Below are 26195 nucleotides of genomic sequence, written 5' to 3' on the forward strand. Positions count from 1 at the left end.
ATTAGGAAAAGGATGAGAAGGAAAACCTGCAGCCACTGCGGCCCTCCAGGCTTGGAGTTTGCCACCTCTGCCCTAGGGGGTTTCATTAGAGAGTGGTTTGGAATCCAAGGCCAATCATAAGCAGCCGTACTTTGCCTAAATAAAGCAATGGTGGTTGGATGAGCTTGTAACGGTGCTACTAGAAATTAAAAGTGCAACACCCTGCATTGGCTCTGATTCACCTTCTACTGAAGGTGCAGGGGCTGTTGGGATCAAAGGAGGTCAGTGTGGCTTTTTAAATAAAAAGGGAGGGGGGCAAAATGACCAAAAGGAAGGAGTATTTTGTGTTTCAAGTTCCTGTCTGTCTGCATTCTGTTGGGTTACCTGTGCTTAATCGTATTGGCCCAGCACGTTTCTTGGTTGGTGTCTGGATTGTCTGCCTGTTACTTGAGGACTGTCTGTCTGTCTGGGGATTTGTGGACATCTTGAGAAGAAGGGAGCGCTCCTGAACCAGTCTTCACCATTTTGGAAACTACCGGTAGGGCTATTTTTTACATTTTCCCCTTCGACGTGCTGATCTCTGGATTATCTATCTTCATTACATTTCATCTGTTGCTGTTTCCCCGTGGACTTTATAGTGAGTGAGTGTTTTATTGTTGTGGTTGGTTTTCGTATTTTATTGTACATCACCTTAACCCCTTCACCGCCCTCTGCCGGATATATCCGGCACCGCTGTTTTAATGCTAACGCCATACTGCCGGAATTATCCGGCACATTTGCCTGTGGTTATATGAATGCCTGGCAAGTAGTATAACTGACGGTTTGGCGTGGGTATTATTACTACGTTGTATTTCGACAAGTCTGTGGTTGTTTTGGCCGGTCATGTGACGTGATTCGCATGTAACAGCTGTGAATATGGCGAAACGTAAACTGACTTCAAGTGAGGCTTTGCAGGCGATTTTGGACAGTTCTGATCATGATTGTAGCAGTTCTGAAGAAGATTTTAGTGACAGTGATGAGCAGCAACGTGCGCTGCATGATATTGTGAATGAAGACGCATCGGATGACGGCGCTGAGTGGGTGTATCCCCAGCATCTCAGCTGGGCTGCTGCCCGAGGTGAACTACCTTTTCTGCATTCGTTTGAGGGAACGTGTGGCTTTATTGTTGATGTAAACAATTACACTGCTGAGCAGTTTTATGAGCTGTTTGTGTCACCTGATTTGATTAGACATTTTGTTCATCAGACAAATCTGTATGCAGCACAGTTTATTGAGAAAAATCCCAATTTACCTCCACATTCCCGTGTTCGTGCTTGGTTTGACACTGATGAAAACGAAATGAAAAAATTCATTGGGATTTTGATGTTGATGGGAATAATCAGAAAACCAGATATTGAGATGTACTGGTCTACAGATCCTATGTATGCAACACCTATTTTTGCAGCTGTCATGACACGTAACCGATTCTCTTTGCTGCTGAAATTCTTTCATTTGAATGACAACAGAAACGAGCCAGATAAGAAAGATCCAAACCGCGACCACTTGTTCAAGCTACGTCCTTTGATTGATCATTTATTTGAAGCATTTCAGTTGCCCTACATGCCAGGACCGTCAGTTGCAGTTGATGAAAGTTTATTGTCGTGGAAGGACCGCTTACAGTTTCGACAGTATCTACCATTGAAAAGGGCACGGTTTGGTATCAAGATGTTTTGCTTAGCTGAGAATTCAGGTTACATTTATAGATTCCGTGTATACACTGGCAACTTGTACAACATTTAGTGGTCAATACTGCTTGAATAAATGTAAAAAATGTAAAAAAAATGTAAAAAAGTAAAAAAACAAAAATTGTTCAGATTTCGCCTGGCTTGGGGAATATTTAGGGAGTTGGCGGTTAAAGGGTTAAAGGAACTGGGATGGGATCATTTGTTTTCATTATTCGTGTTACTACATTTTTTTTTTGCTATTTTTATTTCCGTTGGCTTTTTGTCTCTGTGAGTGCGTGAATGGCGGGCAAAGGCTGGGTGCATCCCTGCAATCTCCACCATCATAATAAATAAATCCCCATCTTCTCGATTGGTGTGAATCTTGGTGGCACCAGACCGATACAAGCTGTACTTGATTTCTAATGGTATAGTTGATGGATGTCTCACAGGCTGGAAGTCTAAAACACTGTCCCCCATATGCCACGCTAGTCAGATGTTCCGTTTTCAACCCAATCAATGGAATTCCCTAATCCTGAATTTATCCTAAAGATTGGGGTGGTAAGGTAAAAAAAAAAAAATCCAAGCTCTGATGATGTGAAGAACTAAAAACGGGCCTCTGGACCTGTTAACCTTTCATGAGCTTTGTCTACTTTACATATGAAGCCTCATTAAATATTCATTTCTACACTAGAAATAAGGCCACCACATGACTCCAATATTCATCCCTCAAGGTGTTCCTAAAAAAAAAAAAAAAAAAAAAAAACTACACAAACAACCTAACTTTAAGCAAACTTAGTTTTCCCAATTTTTCTCTTGTTCCCAAAACACAGAACTTGGGAAATAGCCCAGGAGTCTAATTAAAAACAATCTGGTTGGAACAAAAACCTGCAGCCACAGGAGGTCCCCAGGACAGAGAGTTTGGGGAACACTGGGTTAGATGAAGCAGGTTCAGAAGCCTTACTTGTAGACACTGTCCCTGGTGATGGAGCCCTCTGGACCACTCCTCACAGTGATGGCAGCAGACATGGTGTTCTGGTAGGTCACATTGCCTCCAGCCAGCTGAAACAAACATTGTAATCACTGCTAGTTACTAGTTACATTTTAAATAATTAAAATTACCTTGCCTTTAATATTTCCAAATGGGTAAGATGATTCTAGACCAAAAATTAATCTGCATTAAACACCTTTGGCAATCTAATCAACTACGTAGGACAACTCAACTTCTGAGCCACTTTTACCCAACAGTGCTACATCCCCCAGATGGAGTCTCACCTGAACTGTGCTGCCACAGGCACTGACTGGAAACTGGTACACGACAAAGCTGGACAGGCTGATCACAGGGCTGCAGCTGGGGGAACTGCTGTCCACCAACTGGATGGACCCAAGATCCAGGGGAGGAAGGGTCACATTCTCAGACACCACCACCACAAACTGACCATCCAGGGTGCACTGCACAGTCACTAGCCAAAGCAAACAAGCATGAATATCCAGTAGCAGCCACCTTTGCTCACTCACACCCCCCAACACTCACCATCATTAGCATAGTAGCATGGACTGGTGCTGCTGCTTGAATCGTAGCAACAGTTGTTGGCTTCACAGTCTGAGTGATGGATGAAGACCCTCCACAAGGGAGCTTCTCACTGGCTGTAACTGCACATCTCTCAGCAACACTCACAGATCGGCGAGCTGTGATAGATAGATAGATAGATAGATAGATAGATAGATAGATAGATAGATAGATAGATAGATAGATAGATAGATACTTTATGGTCAAAAAGCTCATTTAGAAGATGGGAGAGACACTCAGGGGGCCAACCCAGAAGAGAAGCATACCTGGCTTAGGGCATGTGAAGGTTTTCAGATTTGATCGAGATCCAACAGCAATGGTCACGACATACTGGTAGCCCTAAAGAGAACAGGAGAGGCTCAAATCCACAAAAGACACACAACATAAAACTGCAACCAACTGCTAAAGTGTCGGCGCTATTCACCTGTTCAGACACGTGAGCGTACGATGAAGAAAATGGGACCGTTAGTGTGGTACGGCCAGATATTACACGGAGAACGACTCCTGGGAGATCTTTGGTCACCTTTATCAGTCCGCCTGACCTCTCTGAAAAATTACAAAAAGCGGGGCAACATTTACGTTAAGACGCAGGCGCAGACAAGTCGCGGTGGTCGAGAACACGACGCACTCACTCTGCAGAAAAACTGCTGGAGAACCATCAAATGACAGCGCCATCGCCTTGTCCTCGTCGCATTTCTTAGTCACGTCCCCAAATGCTGCAGAGACAAAACTAGCGTCCAACACCCACACTACCAACCAGAAAAACAAGCAGCAACCCAAACGCGCCATGCTATTAATGCACCAAATAGGAATACGACATAAACAAGAGAGCGCGCGGGGGTTTAAATGATCGGGGGCGGAGCGCAGGTGACTCGTTAGTGAGAAGGCGGGAAATCGGAGGCACTCCCTCTGTTCTTGTGGCTTTATTGAGCAATCAGCACGTCACGACATCGGACTGATCCGTCCAAACGAATACCGTGTAGAAGTGACCGCTCTGCGGGTCGACGTGTCAGATAGATAGATAGATAGATAGATAGATAGATAGATAGATAGATAGATAGATAGATAGATAGATAGATAGATAGATAGATAGATAGATACTTTATTAATCCCAAGGGGAAAGTCACAATTCATGTTAATTTAATGAGGGAATTCAGGAAACATCATGGAAGAAAAGGAGAGGAGAGACGTGACAATTACGAGTATTTTTAAAGAGGGGCTTTGTAAAAAAAAATTGGTTTGGGAATGACCCGTTATGTAAGAAGTGGCTTGCTCGCTTAGCTCATTTTGTTACGTAATACCTTACGGTGTTGGGATGTTGAGCCCTTGATTACATTTTTTTGTTCGATCTTTTGTCTGGATATGAATTTGTTCAAACGACATCCCTCACTTTGTAACTGGACTTCTCGACCTTCACGCTGTTCCCCTCAGGCATTGTTTCTTCACCCTTCTTTCCAAGCAGCTCTTTATTCTTTTTGATACCTTGTTACATTCCTCTTTATAAAATATCCACACCCCTAGAGCTGTTTAATTGTTATGGTTTCTACTAATCCTTCTTTTTCATTCCCATCTCTTTTGGTTTTACCTGCCGCTCTGTCTCAAACACTTCATTTGAAGTGGTGCTAAGTTAGACCTTTTTTGTTGTACCCAAGATTCTGCAGTGTATGTTGTTGGCACAGATATGGTTTTATATAAATGTATCGTCACCTTTAAAGTGATTTTATTTTTTGCCTTTTAGCGTGTTGATAATAAAAATATTACAATAATATCCATCCATCCATCCATTTTCCAACCCGCTGAATCCAAACATGGTCACGGGGGTCTGCTGGAGCCAATCCCAGCCAACACAGGGCACAAGGCAGGGAACCAATCCCGGGCAGGGTGCCAACCCACCGCAGGACACACACAAACACACCCACACACCAAGCACACACTAGGGCCAATTTAGAATCGCCAATCCACCTAACCTGCATGTCTTTGGATTGTGGGAGGAAACCGGAGCGCCCGGAGGAAACCCACGCAGACACGGGGAGAACATGCAAACTCCACGCAGGGAGGACCCGGGAATCGAACCCAGGTCCCCAGGTCTCCCAACTGCGAGGCAGCAGCGCTACCCACTGCGCTACCGTGCCGCCCTATTACAATAATATACTTTATTTAAAAGGCTAAAATTTCCCCTGGGGACAAGTAAAGATCTATCTATCTAATCCAGCCAACTATCTTATAATATCTATCTATCTGTTATATAGTGCCTTTCATATCTATCTATCTATCTATCTATCTATCTATCTATCTATCTATCTATCTATCTGTTTTATAGTGCCTTTCATATCTATCTATCTATCTATCTATCTGGTATATAGTGCCTTTCATATCTATCTATCTATCTAGTATATAGTGGCTTTCAAATATTTCTATCTAGTATATAGTGCCTTTCATATCTATCTATCTAGTATATAGTGCCTTTCATATCTATCTATCTATCTATCTATCTGTTAGATAGATAGATATGAAAAGCACTATATATCTATCTATCTGTTATATAGTGCCTTTCATATCTATCTATCTATCGATCTCTCTATCCGTTTGGCTCTCGATTGGTGTGGTCTGGGGTGGGCGTGTCTGTGGTTTCGGCCGTCGACGGCTGCTACGTGTTGTGAGTATCTCTCTTTTTCTTTTCCTTTTTTTGTTTTGTTTGTTTTAGTTTTACGAATTATTTTTCTGTTTTTAAAGAGGACGCGATAAAGCTAAAGCGTCTAAAGCTATACGGGATGGCTTATCTCCACACAGTTTTTCTAACCTTTCCAGAAGGCACGCTGTAAGGTTGCTTGTTGATCCGGCGGTCTCGGTGGAGGCCTGCGTTATGGAGGTCGGTAGGGTGGTGGGGTGTAAGAATGTCCGGTCGGCCTCATGTATGAATAAAGCGGTGGTGATTTTCCTGGCTGATGAAGCGCTGGTGCCCCGACTGGTCGAGCAGGGTGTTGTACTTAATGGCGCGCTGATCTCGGTGTTGCCGCTGTCGACTCCCTCCCGTAAGGTTATTATTTCTAATGTGCCTCCATTCTTGAGTAATGAAATCTTGCAGCGTGAACTGCACAGTTATGGTGAAGTGATGTCTCCAATTAGCATGATTCCACTGGGCTGCAGATCCCCTGATTTAAAGCATGTCGTGTCTTTTCGGCGACAGCTTTATATGATTTTAAATAACGCGAATGATGAAGTTAACGTGGCCTTAAAGTTCCGAGTGGAGGGTGTGGATTACGTGGTGTTTGTGAGTTCTGAATCGATGAAATGTTTCAATTGTGGTAGAGCAGGCCATAAAGCGATTGATTGTAAAAGAGAGAATGTTTATTTAAGTGATGAAGAAAGTAGAGAGAGTGAGTCAGAGACTGAAGAGGAGGAGGAGCTTGAAGAAGATGAGCTGACTGATAGTGAGAATGAATTAGATGAAAAGGAAACTGAAGAGAAAATGGAGCCTGCTGACAAAGATAATGCTGCACTAGACTCTAAACAAGAGCATGAAAATAATAATGAAGGTGTGCTGGCCAAGGCTGGTGATACACCTGTTGATGAGCCCAGTGTCCCAGGTGAAGGAGCCTCCGTCCTTAAAGAAGGGCGCACAGCTGAGACTGAGGAGGCCTCCACTGGTCAGGCTGCAGAGGTCTGCGGTGATAAGAATGTCCCCCTGTTCCAAAATGAAGGCAGCTGTAATGATGTAACAGGAGATGATCCATCTCCAAGTGGTGCAGCTCTGCCCACCAATAATGAGACAAACTCAGACATGGCAATTGTTGATATTAATGGGGAAAATCTTGAGTTGGGCCTGGGCACCAAACAAATAGCAAGCAGCAGCAACAAGGAAATAAAAGTTACAAAGAGAGCAGGAGTGAGTGAGGCAGCCATGACGGATGTGAGTGTGGAGTCGAGTGGGTGTAAGGAGACATCACAAATAACCACTAGAAAAAGAAAAGAAGCAGTGGAGTCCAGCACGGGTGCAAAGAAGATTTTAATGTCTGAAAATCTGTCCAAAAAACAAATTGTGCCTGTTAATAAGAAGGATATTGCAGATAGTGGCGAAGGTGTGGAAGGTGAAAGAGAGACTGATTCTGACATTTCTGGTAACACCTTCTCAGTGTTTGGTTTGGAGCCTAAAGGGGGATACAGTACGAAGAGCATCAGGAAGTTCTTGATATATTTAGAAGGAAAGAGGGGTGTTCAAGTACAAGACTATTTTCCGGACCTCGATCTCTTTTTGAGCTCAGCAAAAAACATAAAGCGCAATGCAGCTAACTTAGGGCTGGACCAAAAAGAGACCACAAGGTTGAAAAACGTAATGAGCAGAGTGCGCAAGATTCTTCAGAATAAGTCCTGATGGATGGTCAAATCAAGAAAGCGAATCTCTTGGTTTTCGGGTGTGTTGTTTGTTTCTCTTGTGGTATAAATATGGCTGAGTTACATGTGGGGACCCTAAATGTGAATGGCTGTCGAGGCGATTTGAAGAGGAACTTGGTCTGTGATTTTTTAAGACAAAAACACTTAGATGTGGGGTTCCTACAAGAGACCCACTCAGATCCGGAGAGTCAGGCCGCCTGGGTGCAGGACTGGGGAGGGATGGGCTTTTTCAGTCATGGCACCAGTGTGAGTGCGGGGGTGGCAGTGCTGATTAGTAAAACCTCCATGTTAAAAATCACAAAGGTGACTGAGGTTATGGCTGGCAGACTTTTAGTTGTACAGGCAGAGGATGGCCCCCACTCGTTGGTCTTTATTAATGTTTATGCACCAAATAACGGCACTGCCAGGGTGGATTTTTTTGAATTATTACGGGGGATTTTGGATGAATTTACTAATAATGAGATCGTCGTGCTGGGGGGGGATTGTAATTGTACAGAGGACTGGTTTATGGATAGAAATGGGGCCGAGCCGCACTTGGGGTCAGTCCGTATACTTAAGGAAATCGTCGAGGCCTACGACTTGGTGGATGTGTGGCGCTCTCACTTTCCAGCTGACAAACAGTTCACGTGGCTCAAAGGGAGCAAAGGGCACCTCTCGATGGCCCGTTTAGATCGCTTTTACAGTCCTAAACGGCACCTAAATTTATTAACTACCACTCATATCACTCCTGTCGCTTTTTCCGATCACTCTCTGGTTTCTGTTACTTTTCTCCTCCCATCTCCACAAAAATATAAATCATACTGGCACTTCAACACTACTCTACTTCAGGACAGTCATTTTGTGAAATGTTTTAATTTTTTTTGGGAGCAGTGGAGATCCACAAAGCTGGTTTTTGGATCCCTGAGACAGTGGTGGGACATGTCCAAGGTGCAGATTCGAAAATTTTGTCAGCAATACACTGAACACGTCACCAAGGCCTGCATTTTAAAAATGAAGATGCTGGAGGAGGAGATCACTGAGATCCATCAGACTCTGCTAAATGGCTACTCTGAGGATCTGCTGCACACCCTGACCACGAAGAAAACAACACTACGGGATTTACTGGAGCTTCGAGCTCACGGTGCTTTAATACGTTCTCGTTTTCAACAACTTAATCATCTAGATGCACCTACAAAATTTTTCTTTGCTTTGGAAAAAAAGGAGGCCCAAGGTAAAGTTATCCATGTTCTCCAAACAGATACTGGAGAAGAGCTGAGAGAGCCGGAGGACATCCGGGACTTTGCTGTGTCTTTTTACGAGACTTTGTTTTCAGAGGAGCTGCTCAGTTTCTCTTCTTCAGCCACTCTGTTCAAAGGACTGCCTCACATTTCTGACGATTCTGCCGAATTTCTGGACAGAGACCTCACTTTTCAAGAACTCACAGTTGCACTCAATGGTCTCAATACTGGAAAGACGCCGGGAATTGACGGATTACCAGTTGAATTTTATAAACAGTTCTGGCCGTTATTGGGCATGGATTTTTTTGAGGTTGTACAGGACAGTTTACAAGCAGGGGAGCTTCCGGTCAGTTGTCGGAGAGCTGTCGTCACGTTGCTCCCTAAGAAAGGCAACCTCTGCCTTCTGAAGAACTGGCGGCCCGTGAGCTTACTGTGCATGGATTATAAAATCATTTCAAAAGGATTAGCGACAAGGCTGAGAAATGTGATGGGCAGCATCATCAACCCCTACCAGTCCTACTGCGTACCGGACAGACAAATTCATGACAACATATTTGTGCTGAGGGACGTCATATCTGCCTCGAAAGCTTTCAACCTCGATGTTGGCGTTCTTTCTTTAGACCAAGAAAAGGCTTTTGATCGGGTCGACCACAAATATTTATTCACAACTCTAAGAGCATTTGGCTTTGGTTTACCATTTGTAAAGTACATCAAATTGTTGTATTCCAACATTTTTGGAGTCTTAAAAATCAATGGGGTGTTAAGCCGGCCATTCGCTGTGACCAGGGGGATTCGTCAGGGGTGTCCTTTGTCGGGGATGTTATACGCCATCTCCATTGAGCCTTTTCTTAGACAGCTTGAGAAACACTTGCAGGGATTTACAATCCCATTGTGTAAAAATCTAACTTTTAAATTTCTGGCCTATGCAGATGACGTCGTGGTGTTTGTAAATTCTGATGAAGATGTCTCTGCTGTATGTAAATGTTTAGCACTTTTTGAGGGAGCGTCTTCTGCTAAAGTTAACTGGGAGAAGGGGAATGCATATTTATCAGGGGACTGGGCACATCGTCCTCCGCCTGTCTTACCATCAGGGCTGGGCTGGAATAAGAAAGCTTTCCGTTACCTCGGGGTTGTGCTGGGTGGTGAAGACATTGAAAAAGACAACTGGGAGGGCTGTTTACAACAGATTGAGCTACGATTGAAGAAATGGCAGTGGATTGCGCCTAAGCTCTCTTTTAGAGGAAGAGTTCTTGTTATCAATAATCTCGTTGCCTCCATGTTGTGGCACAGACTGATGAGTGTTGAGCCGCCATCAGGACTCTTACACTCCATACAGAAATTATTGGTTAACTTTTTTTGGAATGGAGTGCACTGGCTGAAGAAAGGGCTCATCTGTTTACCAGTGGAGGAAGGAGGACAAGGCCTGATTGATGTCTGCTGTAAGGCCGCTAGTTTCAGATTGTTAGTTTTACAGTGCCTTTTTTTCTCTTTAGAACCCCTAATTTGGAAAAGAATAGCCCTTTCATTTTTACATAAGATTGATAATTTGGGTTTTGATGTGCAGTTATTGCTCATAGATTTGAGCAGGTTTGATCTCACTCCGTTACCCAAATTTTACAAGGGAGTTTTACGTACTTGGAGCTCCTTTCTTCAGAGAGTGCCATCCAAGTCCCCTTCACTTTTCAATGAACCCCTCATTTTTAATTCTTTATTCACATGTCCACTGCTTTTTAAAATTAGTTTTGTTAAGAATTTGATCAAAAGTGGCATTGTGGTTGTTTCTCAATTATTGGAGGAGGACAACAAGAGTTTTAAAGATGCCAATGTGTTGGCTTCAGGGCTGGGCATTCGATCAATAAGAATGGTCAATTGTTTATAATCATTTATGGCAAATGACTTCATCAGGCTAAGGGACAGTCAGGGGAACTCGACCTCAGTGCATAACAAGGTGGAGGAGGAGGAGGAGGAGGGCTGCTTTACTGATCTGGAGGTGGAACCCAAATTGGACATGGATGGTGTGAGGGAGGACTCGATTTTAAGGCTTGACGAACAGGAAAATAATTTTTTTCGATGTTTACCAAAAAAAGATGTGTATGTATACTGCATCAAAGTTTTCCATTTTTCAAGTTTAAAAAATACCATCATGACACCCTGGACTGAAACATTAAATGTAAAAACAGAGGTCAGGCCAGCATGGAGAGAATTTTATAAACCCCCAAATAATAAGAGAGCAGGCGATTTACAATGGAGAGTCGTACACGGGGTCATCGCAACAAATGTATTTCTAAGTAAACTTCAGAGTGATGTGAGCGATAAATGTGCCTTCTGTGGGGAGAAAGAGACTGTTTATCATTTATTTTTATATTGTACAAGACTGAAAACTCTGTTGGTGTATTTTCAGAAATTATGTGAAAAATTTACTGTTTCTTTTGATGTTTAGAGATTTATTTGGGGCATGAAATATAACAAAACATCAAAATCTAAATTTCAACTTTTAAATTATTTGCTTGGGCAAGCAAAGTTAGCCATTTTAAAAAGCCGTAATAATAAACAGTGTGGTACATTACCAGATGAGGTACTGTTTATTTTCAAATTTTATGTAATTTCAAGAATCAAGCTAGAATTTACATATTATAAAACAATGTGTAATATCGAAGAATTTGAAAAAGTGTGGGGAGTGAAGGGGGTGCTGTGTTCTATTTAGGAGGGGCAACTAAAAATAAATTTGGAATAACATGGAAGACCTGGTGTGAAATTGTAATGTTAAATGTTAAAAGGATTAGCTGGAGTACTGAATAGTAAATAAAGACGTGTGTACTTAATGTGTGGGGAATGGGGAGTAGTGGAGGAGTAATGACATTGTTATATGAAAAAAATATTATTTGTATTGATGTGTTCATGTCTTCTGTTTATTGTGCACAATAAAGTTTATATTAAAAAATTATCTATCTATCTATCTATCTGTTATATAGTGCCTTTCATATCTATCTATCTGTTATATAGTGCCTTTCATATCTATCTATCTATCTATCTATCTGTTATATAGTGCCTTTCATATCTATCTATCTATCTATCTATCTATCTATCTATCTATCTATCTATCTATCTGTTATATAGTGCTTTTCATATCTATCTATCTATCTATCTATCTATCATATCTGTTAGACAGATAGATAGATATGAAGGGCACTATAGATCTATCTATCTATCTATCTGTTATATAGTGCTTTTCATATCTATCTATCTATCTATCTATCTATCTATCTATCTATCTATCTATCTATCTATCTATCATATCTGTTAGACAGATAGATAGATATGAAGGGCACTATAGATCTATCTATCTATCTATCTATCTAATCCAGCAAACTATGCTATAATATCTATCTATCTCTTATCATAGATTCCCAGGGACGTGTCCCCACCGGGACACCGGAAGAAGCAGGGGATCGGAATTGGGACAATATTCTCCCTGGAGGGCAGGTGGGCAGCCTCCCTGGAATGCATGGGGGTCACGGAGCTGCAAAGCCCAACCCTCTGCGAGGATGGAGTCACCACCAGGGGGCGCCTGGACATGGTTGGAACCCTGGATGGCAACACTTCCGCCACACCAGGAAGTGCTGCTGGAAGAAATTCCAAGGACACCCAGATTGCTACCGGTTGCCCACCTGACACGTCTGCTACACCAGGAAGTGACATCAGAATGAGCACCTGGAGCCCATCCGGGTCATTATAAAAGGGGCCGCATCCCTCCAGAAAGTGAGACAGAGTTGGGAGGAAGGAGATGAAGCTTGTGAGAAGGGGAGAGGATGTCATTGAGATTAGAGAAGTAAAAGAGACTTAGACTGTTGGAATTTTGGGAATGTGTTTAATAAATGTGTGAATTTTGGACATTCTGGTGTCTGTGTTTGTGGCTGGGGGCATGCTTTTCACAATATCTATCTATCTAATCCTACCAACTAGGCTATATAATCTATCTACAGTGCATCTGGAAAGTATTCACAGCGCATCACTTTTTCCACCTTTTGTTATGTTACAGCCTTATTCCAAAATTGATTAAATTCATTTTTTTCCCCTGAATTCTACACACAACACCCCAATCCTTGCCCAGTTTGGCCCATTCCTCTTTGCAGCACCTCTCAAGCTCCATCAGGTTGGATGGGAAGCGTCGGTGCACAGCCATTTTAAGATCTCTCCAGAAATGTTCAATCAGATTCAAGTCTGGTCTCTGGCTGGGCCACTCAAGGACATTCACAGAGTTGTCCTGAAGCCACTCCTTTGATATCTTGGCTGTGTGCTTAGGGTCGTAGTCCTGCTGAAAGATGAACCGTCGCCCCAGTCTGAGGTCAAGGGCGCTCTGGAGCAGGTTTTCATCCAGGATGTCTCTGTACATTGCTGCAGTCATCTTTCCCTTTATCCTGACTAGTCTCCCATCCCCACAGCATGATGCTGCCACCACCATGCTTAACTGCAGGGATGGTATTGGCCTGCTGATGAGCGGTGGCTGGTTTCCTCCAAACGTGACGCCTGGCATTCACACCAAAGAGTTCAATCTTTGTCTCATCAGACCAGAGAATTTTCTTTCTCACGGTCTGAGAGTCCTTCAGGTGCCTTATGGCAAACTCCAGGCGGGCTGCCATGTGCCTTTTACTAAGGAGTGGCATCCTTCTGGCCACTCTACCATACAGGCCTGATTGGTGGATTGCTGCAGAGATGGTTGTCCTTCTGGAAGGTTCTCCTCTCTCCAAAGAGGACCTCTGGAGCTCTGACAGAGTGACCATCAGGTTCTTGGTCACCTCCCTGACTAAGGCCCATCTCCCCCGATCGCTCAGTTTAGATGGCCGGCCAGCTCTAGGAAGAGTCCTGGTGGTTTCGAACTTCTTCCATTTACAGATGATGGAGGCCACTGTGCTCATTGGGACCTTCAAAGCAGCAGAAATTTTTCTGTAACCTTCCCCAGATTTGTACCTTGAGACAATCCTGTCTCAGAGATCTACAGACAATTCCTTTGACTTCATGCTTGGTTTGTGCTCTGACATGAACTGTCAACTGTGGGACCTTCTATAGACAGGTGTGTGCCTTTCCAAATCATGTCCAGTCAACTGAATTTACCACAGGTGGACTCCAATGAAACTGTAGAAACATCTCAAGGATGATCAGGGTTAACAGAATGCACCTGAGCTCAAATTGGAGCTTCATGGCAAAGGCTATGAATACTTATGGACATGTGCTTTCTCAATTTTTTTATTTTTAATAAATTTACAAAAACCTCAAGTACGTTTTTCACGTTGTCATTATGGGGTGTTGTGTGTAGAATTCTGAGGAAAAAAATGAATTTAATCCATTTTGGAATAAGGCTGTAACATAACAAAATGTGGAAAACGTGATGCGCTGGGAATTCTTTCCTATCTATCTATCTACTTGACTAACTGACAAAGTGAAATTTAACAGGATGCTCCATGTTGGGCTCTAGGTGTCCACTAAGAAATGACAATGATATGATATTTCAATATTTAGGGGTAATCCGCCCAATTTTCTACTGCACAAGATTTCAGAATGTAAAACAAGGAGTGTCAAATTCCATGCAAGTACTTAGAATGGGAGTGGAGGGGTGTCCCGCTTCCATGACCTGTGTGACGCACTGGGAGCATCAGGACCTGTCACAAGAATTGAAGGATCAGTGCAAGTGTTCAGTGACGGCAGGTGCTACCACCTAGGAGTTGTGAGCAGGCCAACCTCCAGAAATCCCACTTTGTATAAAACCAAAACCCAAAGCAGCAGCTCACTCTTCAATGTCCCCCTCTAACTCAGTTGTTATTTTAAATTGCCACAGTAAAAAAAAAAAAAAATAATACTAAAGCCATTCATGTAGCTAAGATAATTTATTAAATCCTCAGATTCACTTGTTGCCAGTTCAACCTCCTCACAGCAAGTACAGCCAATATCTGCACCACCATCAACATGGCAGCTGCAACTCCCAGCACCAGGTATCCAGTGGGAAAAGGGGCTGTGGGAGGAAGACGAAGGACATTTACTCTCCAAGTCATACAGTGAAGGATGAAGACAAAGGATCAGCCAAACCCAGAAGTAGAACTCTGGCCTGCTCCAAGATGGTTACCTTCCTGCTCCAGCCTGATTCTTCGCACCTGATCAGCCTCAAAGACCACTGGACCACTGTGAAGGAGCACATTCTTCTTGGATGAAGTCATTCATGCCAAATTGTCTGCAGCTCTGCCAGATCCTGATAGCAGAAGGGAGTAAGGGTTAGTTCAACTAAGGCATTAGGAGCCAAACTGCCTCCACTCCTCTCTGCATTTACCAAAGCTATGCATTCCAAATACGGAGTAAATGTTCTACTAAAATAGTCAACATACAATACAATACAATACAATTTATTTTTGTGTAGCCCAAAATCACACAAGAAGTGCCACAATGGGCTTTAACAGGCCCTGCCTCTTGATAGCCCCCAGCCTCGACTCTCTAAGAAGACAAGAAAACCCTTGTAGGGAAAAAATGGAAGAAACCTCAGGAAAGGCAGTTGAAAGAGAGACCCCTTTCTAGGTGCTGTGTGTGTCAAAAAGAAGGGGGTCAATACAATACACAGAACAGAACAAATCCTCAATACAGTATAAAAATAAAAATTGTACAATTACGGAGGAGAATTTAACAGTAGATGATATCACATAATAGGATTTGGATCTGTTTATCACAGCATCTCTGGTCAATTCATTTGAATTAAGCTACTCACTTCTCGCAGGGCAGCTCTGGGTACAGGGTTTTGCTGCAAAGGGATAGCTGGCAGCAGCAACACAGTAGATGAAGATCTACAGAGAGAAAAGGGAAAATCACACTTGGTAGGAGCTCCACAACTGGACACCTACAACTCCTTCTCAGTTCTTTTACAAGACCTCTGATTCTGCTTCACTGCAGACTGAAGTCCTAAAGAAACATGGAACATGACCACAAGAGCCTCAAAAGCAGCCATGATGCAGAATCTGTACAAGGCAAGGAAACCCACCTTTTCAGCCATGACTCGCTGAGCTACAGGATCCAATAAAGCAAACATCTCAAATCTCTTGTAATGACTTGGGTAGGCCACTCCAGATGTGCTGTCCACAGTCACCAAGCTGGTCAAATGGAGCCTCACGTGAACTGTGCTGCCACAGGCACAGACTTGAAACTGGTACATGACAAAGCTGGACAGGCTGGTCAAAGGGCAGCAGCTGGATTAACTATTACACAAAGTACACAGTGCTTAGGGCATCGGTATTTATATGTAAATATAAAATAGTCTTAACAAAAGTTAACAATCATATTAATCTTCAATACAAGAAAATCAGAATGTGGCAACTGGCACCCGGTCCACCGAGGCTCACATGATCGTTCTTGTCTTTTTCATGTCAATGGTCCTAAAACACATTTTTAGGGTTGTGTATTATAGAAGTAAATATTTAACTCCGAGGATTTATTCAAAGTTTAAAATTGTAATACGTTCATAGCCTGTCTTTAAGGAGACCTGTTAAATGTGGGCGACTATTTCATTAGGACATTCGAGTAAACAGCAACAGTCAAACATTTCTTTAAATCTGACTGACTCAATCAAGTAGAGCCCACACTTAAGTCAACCTCAATCCATTACAATTAGGCGGACACAAATTTGTATTCATATGCTGACTGAAATTTTCTTCAGATGTTGTTTAGTAACAATAATTATCTCATATCAAAACTTTTACGATCATTATTTTTCAAAACTGCTAACCATAAATGATGGTGGTAAACATACACTGCAGTCGTAATAATACACTCGACAGAGTACTATAGTGTAAGATAGTGACACTAGTACACTATGGACGCAGATGTATTTTATGAATATACACTTCGTCTCTCACAGTCACTTTATCCTGACCGTCCACCTTTAGAAATTACTCCCACCTTTCTTTTTAAATATCAGTAAGGCAATTGGCTACAGTGGAACGTGAATGACAGATAACACCGATTGGCGATTTGCTGAATAAAAAGGTGATTGACCGCGACGTTTACATTTGCAATTGGGTGATAAGTGCCTGACGTACACAAATGTAATATATGATTGGTTGATTTGTCACGCCCATTATACTCCGGTCTGCAGCAATATCTACTTGTATTTGTTTGACAGCGCTTTCTCAATTGGACAGCTTTTGCGCTAATTTAAGAGGTAGCCTATATGCATCATTCTCATTCGACAATGTTGGGTTGTGAGGACAGAGAAATTTGGAGAGCTTTGGTGACAGATGGTGACTAGCAGCGGAAAACGACGTATAAAAGTTAAATTAATGGACAAGTACCATAAGCAGAATAAAATGAACACAGACTTTTCTGACCTTTTACTGGTGACGTGAGGCTGAAACACCGAAGGTCGCTTCACTTGCACTATTGATTTCTTGCCTTGACCTCAGTTAACCACCAGATGTCGGTGTTCATACTGGAGATGAGGCTTCAAAGCTTCGAATCGTTTTCAGCACAAATAGAAAGAAAGCCTCAAAGCTTCACGAGGCTTCATTTCCCCATCATTATACATAACGAATTATTCCCAAATCTTCTTTTTTACAAAGTCCCTCTCTATAAATACACGTACTTGTCACGTTTCTCATCTTCCTTGATGTTTCCTGATGGGGGTCATTAAATGAACAGACACGTCGCCCAGCAGAGCAGACACTTCTGCACGGTCTACGATTAGACGGATCAGTCCGATGCTGTGACGTGCTGATTGCTCAATAAACTCACACGAGCTAAAGGACTGCCGCCCATTTCCCGCGCTCCATTCTCGCGCCTTCTCACTAACGTGTCACGTGCACGCGCCGCCGCCACATATAATTTAAACCCGCGCGCGCGCTCTCTTGTTCATGTGGTGTTCCTGTTGGGCGCATTTACAGCATGGCGTGTTTAGATTGTTGGTGTCTTTTCTGGCTGGTCGTTTGCGTGTCGGGCGCTCAGTTTGTCTTCGGGGATGTCCGCGTGACTAAGAAATGTGATGAGGAGACGATGACGCTGTCATTTGAAGGCTCTCCGACCGTTTTTATCCAGAGTGAGTGCGCCGTGTCTTCAATCACTGGGACTTGTCCGTACCTGCTTATTTAACTAAATGTCGTCCCCTCTTTATTTGTATTTTTTAGAGACGAGAGCCGGACTGGTAAAGGTGACCAAAGATCTCCCAGCAATCGTTCTCCGTGGACAGTCTGGTCGCACCACACTAACGGTGCCCTTTTCTTCTCCGTACGGTTACGTAGCCGAGCAGGTTAGTAGCGCCGGCACTTCAGCCGTTGGTGGTGTTTAATCAAGCTGTTTATCCTGGTTTGTGCCTCTCCTGTTCTCTTTAGGGCTCCCAGTATGTAATAACCATTGCCGTTGGATCAAGATCAAATGTCAAAACCTTCACATGCCCTAAGCCAGGTATACTACTTTTCTAGATTAGCGCCTGGAGTATCTCTCCCGTCTTCTAAATAGAATCTTTCACAGATTGGCGAGCTGTTACCGTCCTTGTTAATGAGAGATGCACAGTTGCCGACAGTGAGAAGCTCCCTTGTGGAGGGTCTTCATCTATCAATCCAGCAGACTGTGAAGCCAACAACTGTTGCTATGATTCGAGCAGCAGCACCAGTCCATGCTACTATGCCAATGATGGTGAGTGGTTTGGGGGGTGTGAGTGAGCAAAGGTGGCTGTTACTGGATATTTATGCTTGTCTGCTTTGGCCAGTGACTGTGCAGTGCACCCTGGATGGCCAGTTTGTGGTGGTGGTGTCGGAGAATGTGACCCTTCCTCCTCTGGATCTTGGGTCCATCCAGTTGGTGGACAGCAGTTGCAGCCCTGTGACCATCCTGTCCAGCTTTGTTGTGTACCAGTTTCCAGTCAGTGCCTGTGGCAGCACAGTTCAGGTGAGACTCCATCTGGGGGATATATAGGAGCAGGGGGCTCTCCTGCTACTTGTGATCTTGAGTGCTGGGTATTTAAATGTAACCTCACCCCCACCAAATCCTGTTCTAACTTCCTGGTCAGCAGTAATTGTAAAGTTCCTGTTTTCAGCTGGCTGGTGGCAATGTGACTTATCAGAACACCATGTCTGCTGCCATCACTGTTAGCAGTGGTCCAGAGGGCTCCATCACCAGGGACAGTGTCTACAAGTAAGGCTTCTGAACCTGCTTCCTCTAACCCTAAATGTGCTCTACCTGCTATGATGTGGTGTTTCTCTCCTCAGGTTGTTCTTCCAGTGCACCTACTCTGGAAGCCAGGATGTGCAAGTGGAGGCTGAGGTGTATACTGTGGCACCACCTCTTCCAGTAGTAGAGCAAGGGCCATTTGACCTGGAATTGGTCATTGCAACAGGTACTGTAGGAGGTGGTGGCTCATTTCATTTGACATTCTTTTACAAATCTGTGGATTTGTAGCTTAGCTGTTAATTCCCCCTCCTCTCCATGGTCAGATCCCACCTATGGCTCCTACTATGTGGATGCTGACTACCCAGTGACCAAAACTCTGAGGGATCCTGTGGCTGTGGAAGTGCACATCGTGAACAGGACTGACCCTAATCTTGTTCTGACTCTTGGGGACTGCTGGGTCACCCCAGGACCTTCTGCTTCCAGCCAGCCCCAGTGGAGCCTTCTGGTTAATGGGTAGGTGCTCCTCGTGTGAGGATGGTGTTGGGATAGTTTTGGCTGTTCAGTGCTAACTAGGGAGTCTGCTTGTCCCAGGTGCCCATACACGGGCGACAACTACTTGACCAGCTTGTTGACTGTGGACAGTACATCTGGAGTGGCCTACCCAAGTCATTACAAGAGATTTGTGTTGGAGATGTTTGCTTTTGTGGACCCTGTAGCTCAGCAAGCCTTGGCTGAAAAGGTAAAAATACTGTCTTGTGCTGCTTTGAGGCACCTATGGCCTTACTCGAAGTAGTACTGTGGTGGGCTCTAGTTTTGGGTATCCACGGGGCAAGGACTCTTCAGTTCTGGGGCTATGAGTGATTGTGTGGCTTCACCATTGTCCTTTCTTTCTCTGTAGATCTTCATCTACTGTGTTGCTGCTGCCTGTTATCCCTCTGCCACAGACCCCTGTACTCAGAGCTGCCCTGTAAGAAGTGCGTACCCTGCTTCAAACTAACAGACCAGTGATGCTGGTTATCTTTGTGGAACATAGAAATCTATTCATTCCAAATATGGAGTCAAACATGCAGAGTTAGATGACTGGAAGCATTTGGGTTTCTCAAGATGGCTCCTAAGGTAGTTTTTGAAGAAACCCTTTTCTCCCCACATTCTTTCAGGATCTGGCAGAGCTGCAGACAAGTTGGCACGAATTGCTTCCTCCAGGAAGAATGTGCTTCTTCACACTGGTCCTGTTGTCATTGAGGCTGACCAGGTGCTAACTTCCAGACTCCAGCAGCAAGGTAACCATCTTGTTTCTCTTACTGGAGTAGGCCAGAGTTCTGCTTGTTTTTGTAGAGTGGGGTTTAAGAACTTGTGGGGCAAGTCTGGTTGGCTGCCCTACTAAGGGGGCTCATTTTAGCTTCACAGAGACACTTTACCCCATCTGCTTTCAGGATCGGGCAGAGCTGCAGACAAGTTGGCACAAATACATTCATCCAGGAAGAATGTGCTCCTTCACAGTGGTCCTGTCGTCATGGAGGCTGACCAGGTGCAAACATCCAGGCTGAAGCATGAAGGTAACCATCTTGATCCTCCTACTGGAGTAGGCCAGATATCTGAGGTATTCATCCTTCACTGTATGGCTTGGAGAGTAAATGTCCTTGGTCTTCCTCTCACAGCCCCATTTCCTACTGGATACCTGGTGCTGGGAGTTGCAGTTGCCATGCTGATGATGGTCCTGATTTTGGCTGTAGTTGCTGTGAGGAGGTTGAACAGTCAAAAAGTGAATCTGAAATTTTAATAAACCTTTTTTGGGGTACAAAATTTGACTGTTCTTATTGCTCAGGTGCGGGAGTAGATGGGTGGTTATGCTTTGGAGTTTTTTTTGACTTCATACCATTCAGATGTTTGGAGGGGTAGTCCACACTTTGGCACACTGAAGGAATTGCTTAGGAGTTGTTGCTTGGAAGTTGTAGATGACCTGTGGGGGGAGCTTGTTTTACGTACTTTGTTGTAACTGGTCACATGTAGACGTCCTACATGCAAAGTTGTAAGTTTGCAATACTAATGTGGGGGGGAGGGGGGCTTTCAACATCTCCTGTATGTGAACCTCTGATCCCCGCTCTCGTACTTCTGCCTTCAGGGTAGGTTGCTTGACTTCATGCAGTTGTCTAGGGCAGCTGTTTTCAAACTGGTAGTGGGCATGAAGTAACAAAGGGGCACAAATGTTTCCATATGTGGCATAATTTTGCTATTCATAGGGAAACTGAACTGGTCTAGGGTTTATTTCTCCTGGATCTCTTCCAATTTTATCCCTTGCTTATATGGTTTATCCTGTTAGTTGTGCATTACTCTTTTTTTTTTTTTTTTTCTGTTCCCCACTGGAGTAACTTTAAATTTGTTAATCCGATTTGTCTGGTACTTAACTCATCGACCACATTTTTTTTTTTTTACTCTTGACATGCATGTGGTGGTTATTTCCTAGATTGGATATCCTCAGCCTTCCTTTTTAATAGTATAGGGACCTAATCAATGACTTTAATTGGTGTGACTTAAACCACCTGGACACCAGCAAAACCAAGGAGCTGGTGGTGAATTTTAGGAGGACCAGACCCCTCATGGACCCCGTGATCATCAGACGTGACTGTGTGCAGACCTATAAATACCTGGGCGTGCAGCTGAATGTTAACTTGGACTGGACTGCCAATACTGATGCTCTGTGTAAAAGGACAGAGCTGCTTATACTTCCTTAGAAGGCTGGTGTCCTTCAACATCTACAATAAGATGCTGTAGGTGTTTTATCAGACGGTTGTGGTGTGCTGGGGAGGCAGCATAAAGGACGCCTCGTGCCTTGACAAACGGGTGAGGAAGGCAGGCTCTATTCTTGGCATGGAGCTTGACATCTGTGGCAGAGCAGTCACTCAGAAGGCTCCTATCAATAATGGAGAATCCACTAAACAGTGTCTCCTCCAGACAGAAGAGCAGCTTCAGTGACAGACTGCTGTCACTGTCTTGCTCCACTGCCAGACTGAGAAGATTGTTCCTCCCCCAAACTGACTGTACCTCCCCCCCCCCCCCCTCCCCCCAGGGTGGAATTGATAATATTTAACATACAAAGTTAGTCTTTTTTCCTGCATTGTTATCAATCAATCTTTAATAATGGTTTTTTTTTTTTTTTTTTTTTTTTTAATCTGGCTGCTGCTGGAGTATGTGAATTTCTTCTTGCGATTTTAATAAAATATCTAATACCCTGGTCCTCCTAACCACCTTCATGATTTTCTTTCAAACCTTGGTCATGCAATCTCGTTAAGAACCAGAAAGCATCACACATTACAAATACCAATGACCTCCACCATTTTATTCTCGCATCGGTTAACTGGATGTACCTCCAGTCCTGTGAGTTTGTATAATCTTTTTCATGAACAAAGAGCTCCTGATGGCAGTGTGTCTTGTAATGGTTAAGGTGTTAAACCTCCATGCCAGAGCTTGTGGATTAAGGAATTCCCACCACTGTGACCTTTAAAAGTCACTTTGGCTGCAAGGGGACCAATGTTATGAATTGCAGCTTGTCTTGGTTTAATGTCCAACAGTGACCTTGCTTTCTCTATCTAATGTACTTCCCATTCTCAGGTACTTTAGCATTTCCACTTCCTTCCCTTGCTCCTGCTGTAGCAATTTGAGTAAAGAAGCGGGCAGGAGTTACTTCACACATTTATTAGTAATTTGGCCAAAGTCTTTAAAGATGCGATTTGCATGGTGGTAAACCATGGCCTTGCAGCTTCAGTAGCAGTGTAATTTGATTCCATAGACCAGTCTTGGCTTGTCTTCAGTCCAGCTTGCTTTTCCATCATGAGGTCTTCAAATGGAGTAATGAGAATGGGCCACATGTCTACCTCAATAGGGCTGCCAAGATTAAACTTCTCGTGTCCATCTGGTATGAGAAGTGAAGGTGGACTGATCAACTTGTTACCATTCTTACAACAAACCAATAGGGCAGGGGTGGTGAAATTCAGGCCTCAAGGGCTGCAGGCTTTCATTCTTACCATCTTAATTATTGAACAGTTTCTGCTGCTGGTTACTTCTTTTAATTTGACTCAGGCCCAATACTTTAATTGGCAGCAAAACAAGCCACCACATGACCTGTGCCCATTACACAATACCTGAAATTAAAGAGAGACGATGGTCGTGGTACGGTTGATCTCTCTCAAGTCACCCAAACATTTTGACAGTGCTCTTAGAACAGAAAAACAGTTTTCAACATGTGTGCTGTGGCAGAATGAGAGCAGCAACAAGCCACAGAATTAAATGAGGTTAATTAACATCAAGAATTGGATTCTCATTAAGAAAGTGGAGTTTGAAGCCCCAGTTGAGCTGGTCATCTGTTAGTTTGTTTCACATCTCATTTCTGCTTGGCTGTCCTTTACTGAAGAAAGGAATCAATTCAGAGGGCTGAACTCTTCTAACAGGGAAAATCTATCTAAAATGGAATGTAAAAGGAGTTAAGTAGCAGTGAAAACTGATCACTGATTAGGAAAAGGGTGAGAAGGAAAACCTGCAGCCACTGCGGCCCTCCAGGCTTGGAGTTTGCCACCTCTGCCCTAGGGGGTTTCATTAGAGAGTGGTTTGGAATTCAATGCCAATCATAAGCCGCCGTACTTTGCCTAAATAAAGCAATGGTGGTTGGATGAGCTTGTAACGGTGCTACTAGAGATTAAAAGTGCAACACCCTGCATTGGGTCTGATTCATGAACGTGCAGGGGCTGTTGGGATCAAATGGGGGTCAGTGTGGCTTTTTAAAAAAAGGGGGAGGGGGGCAAAATGACCAAAAGGAAGGATTATTTTGTGTTTCACGTTCCTGTCTGTCTGCATTCTGTTGGGTTACTTGTGCTTAATCATATTGGCCAGGCATGTTTCTTGGTTGGTGTCTGGATTGTCTGCCTGTTACTTGAGGACTGTCTGTCTAGGGATTTATGGACATCTTGAGAAGAAGGGAGCGCTCCTGAACCAGTCTTCACCATTTTGGGAACTACCGGTAGGGCTTTATTTTTTTTTTTTTTACATTCCCCCCCTTCGACGTGCTGATCTCTGGATTATCTATCTTCATTACATTTTATCCGTTGCAGTTTCCCCGTGGACTTTATAGTGAGTGAGTGTTTTATTGTTGTGGTTGGTTTTCATGTTTTATTGTACATCACCATAAAGGAACTGGGATGGGATCATTTGTTTTCATGATTCGTGTTAATACATTCATTATTTGCTATTTTTATATCCGATGGCTTTTTGTCTCTGAGTGCGTGAATGGCAGGCCAAGGCTGGGTGCATCCCTGCAATCTCCACCATCATAATAAATAAATCCCAATCTTCTTGATTGGTGTGAATCTTGGTGGCACCGGACCAATACAAGCTGTACTTGAATTCTATTGTATAGTTTGTGGATGTCTCACAGGCTGGAAGTCCAAAACACTGTCCCCCCCTTGCCACGCTGGTCTGATTTTCCGTTTTCAACCCAATCAATAAAATTCCCTAATCCTGAGTTTATCCTAAAGATTGGGGTGGTTAGGTAAAAAAAAAAAAAAAAAATCCAAGCTCTGATGATGTGAGGAACTAAAAACGGGCCTCTGGACCTGTTGACCTTTCATGAGCTTTGTCTACTTTACATATGAAGCCTCATTAAATATTAACTTCTACACTAGAAATAAGGCCACCGCATGGCTCCAATGGAAGTTGCTTTGGCTAAAGGCGTCCACAAAAGTAGTGACGCTGTTTTGTCTTGACCGTGATGCTCTTCTTCATGAGATCCATTTCTGCTTTTCCCGGTGACTTGGGCTATGAAGGTCATTGCAAATCAGCTTGACCAGAAAAGTGAACTTTTGATCTGGTGCGAGTGAAATTGAAGTAAATAATAAAACTCAAACCTCTTCTCCGACATTCCCTTAAATTTCTTTTCATGAAGTTCAGCTCTTTTAGGAGGTCTCCTTAAAAAGTGCACAGAAGTCAATTGAAATGATATCTGGGTAGCTGGGTGGGACTGTCAGCAGTTTCAGAGCGTGGTTTTGAGTGTGGGTGGGGGGGGCTCTCTTCATTCCTAAAACCACCATTAAATTCCATGGGCACCTTGCCACAAAATCTCTGAAAGGGATGGATGTTTAATGATTACATCCATCAGTCCAGGAATGTGCCCATTCCAGCAATCATCAGGCGCGAGGAAGAAACAAACCCTGGATGAGGCATCAAGACATTGCAAGGTGAAAACGAGCGCACACACACACATGGGTCATTTTAGCACCACCAGACCTGCATGTCCTTGAAAGGAAACCAGAGCACATTATGGAAACCCACCAGGGGGGTAAAAAAAAATAAAAAGGTGGGGAACACCAGTGATGTGACTCCCTACGAGGCAGCAGTGCCCTTGCTTTGTCACAATGTGTAATTATTAACAGTATTCATTATTTAACCCTAATCCATGAATGGGGGGGGGGGGGTCTCCAAGACCCCCAGTCACAGATTTTCAAATTCTTTCCCTTTCAAGGTAATAAGACGGCCATTTTGTGTTGTCTTGAAAAATGTGCCGGAATCCGCTTCTCAGTAGCTTAGTGCAAATAAGTGCTACAGTAGCACAAAGTAGTTGGGGGTCTCCGAGACCCCCCTTCATGGAAACGTTACCATTTTTGTACAAGTGTTTTTGCTTTGTTTTATATTTTATATTTGAAGTTTCTCACTGGGACCTTCAAAGCAGCAGAAATTGTTCTGTAACCTTCCCCAGATTTGTGCCTCGAGACAATCCTGTCTCGGAGGTCTACAGACAATTCCTTTGACTTCATGCTTGGTTTGTGCTCTGACATGAACTGTCAACTGTGGGACCTTCTATAGACAGGTGTGTGCCTTTCCAAGTCCTGTCCAGTCAATTGAATTTACCACAGGTGGACTCCAATGAAGCTGCAGAAACATCTCAAGGATGATCAGGGGAAACAGGAGGCACCTGAGCTCAATTTGGAGCTTCACGGCAAAGGCTGTGAATACTTATGGACATGTGCTTTCTCATTTTTTTTAATTTTAATAAATTTACAAAAACCTCAAGTAGACTTTTTTCACGTTGTCATTATGGGGTGTTGTGTGTAGAATTCTGAGGGAAAAAATGAATTTAATCCATTTTGGAATAAGGCTGTAACATAACAAAATGTGGAAAATGTGATGCACTGTGAATACTTTCCTATCTATCTATCT

At 43.5% G+C, this 26195-nt stretch overlaps 3 protein-coding genes across 6 annotated transcripts in view; 2 read left to right on the top strand and 1 right to left on the bottom strand.

Annotated features, from left to right (window-relative positions):
- Nucleotides 1-4043, bottom strand: part of LOC114641736 (zona pellucida sperm-binding protein 4-like) — a 90079-nt gene extending 86036 nt beyond the window's left edge. The window contains exons 1-2 of the mRNA XM_051927545.1: nucleotides 3882-4043; nucleotides 3674-3795 (exon numbers count right to left, since the gene is read on the bottom strand). Coding sequence (XP_051783505.1) covers nucleotides 3674-3795; nucleotides 3882-4038 — 279 coding nt within the window. The 5' untranslated portion in view covers nucleotides 4039-4043. The remainder of the gene's footprint in view (nucleotides 1-3673; nucleotides 3796-3881) is intronic.
- LOC114641741 (zona pellucida sperm-binding protein 4-like) overlaps nucleotides 1-26195 on the top strand; it is a 271334-nt gene that overhangs the window by 177972 nt on the left and 67167 nt on the right. For 3 of the 4 annotated variants that reach the window (XM_051927433.1, XM_051927432.1, XM_051927431.1), the window contains exons 7-8: nucleotides 19091-19218; nucleotides 19316-19505. In XM_051927433.1, the coding sequence (XP_051783393.1) occupies nucleotides 19091-19218; nucleotides 19316-19505 (318 nt within the window). Of the gene's footprint in view, nucleotides 1-19090; nucleotides 19219-19315; nucleotides 19506-20425; nucleotides 20549-26195 lie in introns of all 4 variants that reach the window. The other variant, XM_051927430.1, reaches the window with a different exon arrangement.
- Nucleotides 1-26195, top strand: part of LOC114641722 (zona pellucida sperm-binding protein 4-like) — a 177463-nt gene that overhangs the window by 5537 nt on the left and 145731 nt on the right. The gene's annotated exons all lie outside the window — the stretch shown is intronic.

This window comes from Erpetoichthys calabaricus, chromosome 5 (genome assembly GCF_900747795.2).
Source record: "Erpetoichthys calabaricus chromosome 5, fErpCal1.3, whole genome shotgun sequence".
Taxonomy (NCBI): Eukaryota; Metazoa; Chordata; class Cladistia; order Polypteriformes; family Polypteridae; genus Erpetoichthys; species Erpetoichthys calabaricus.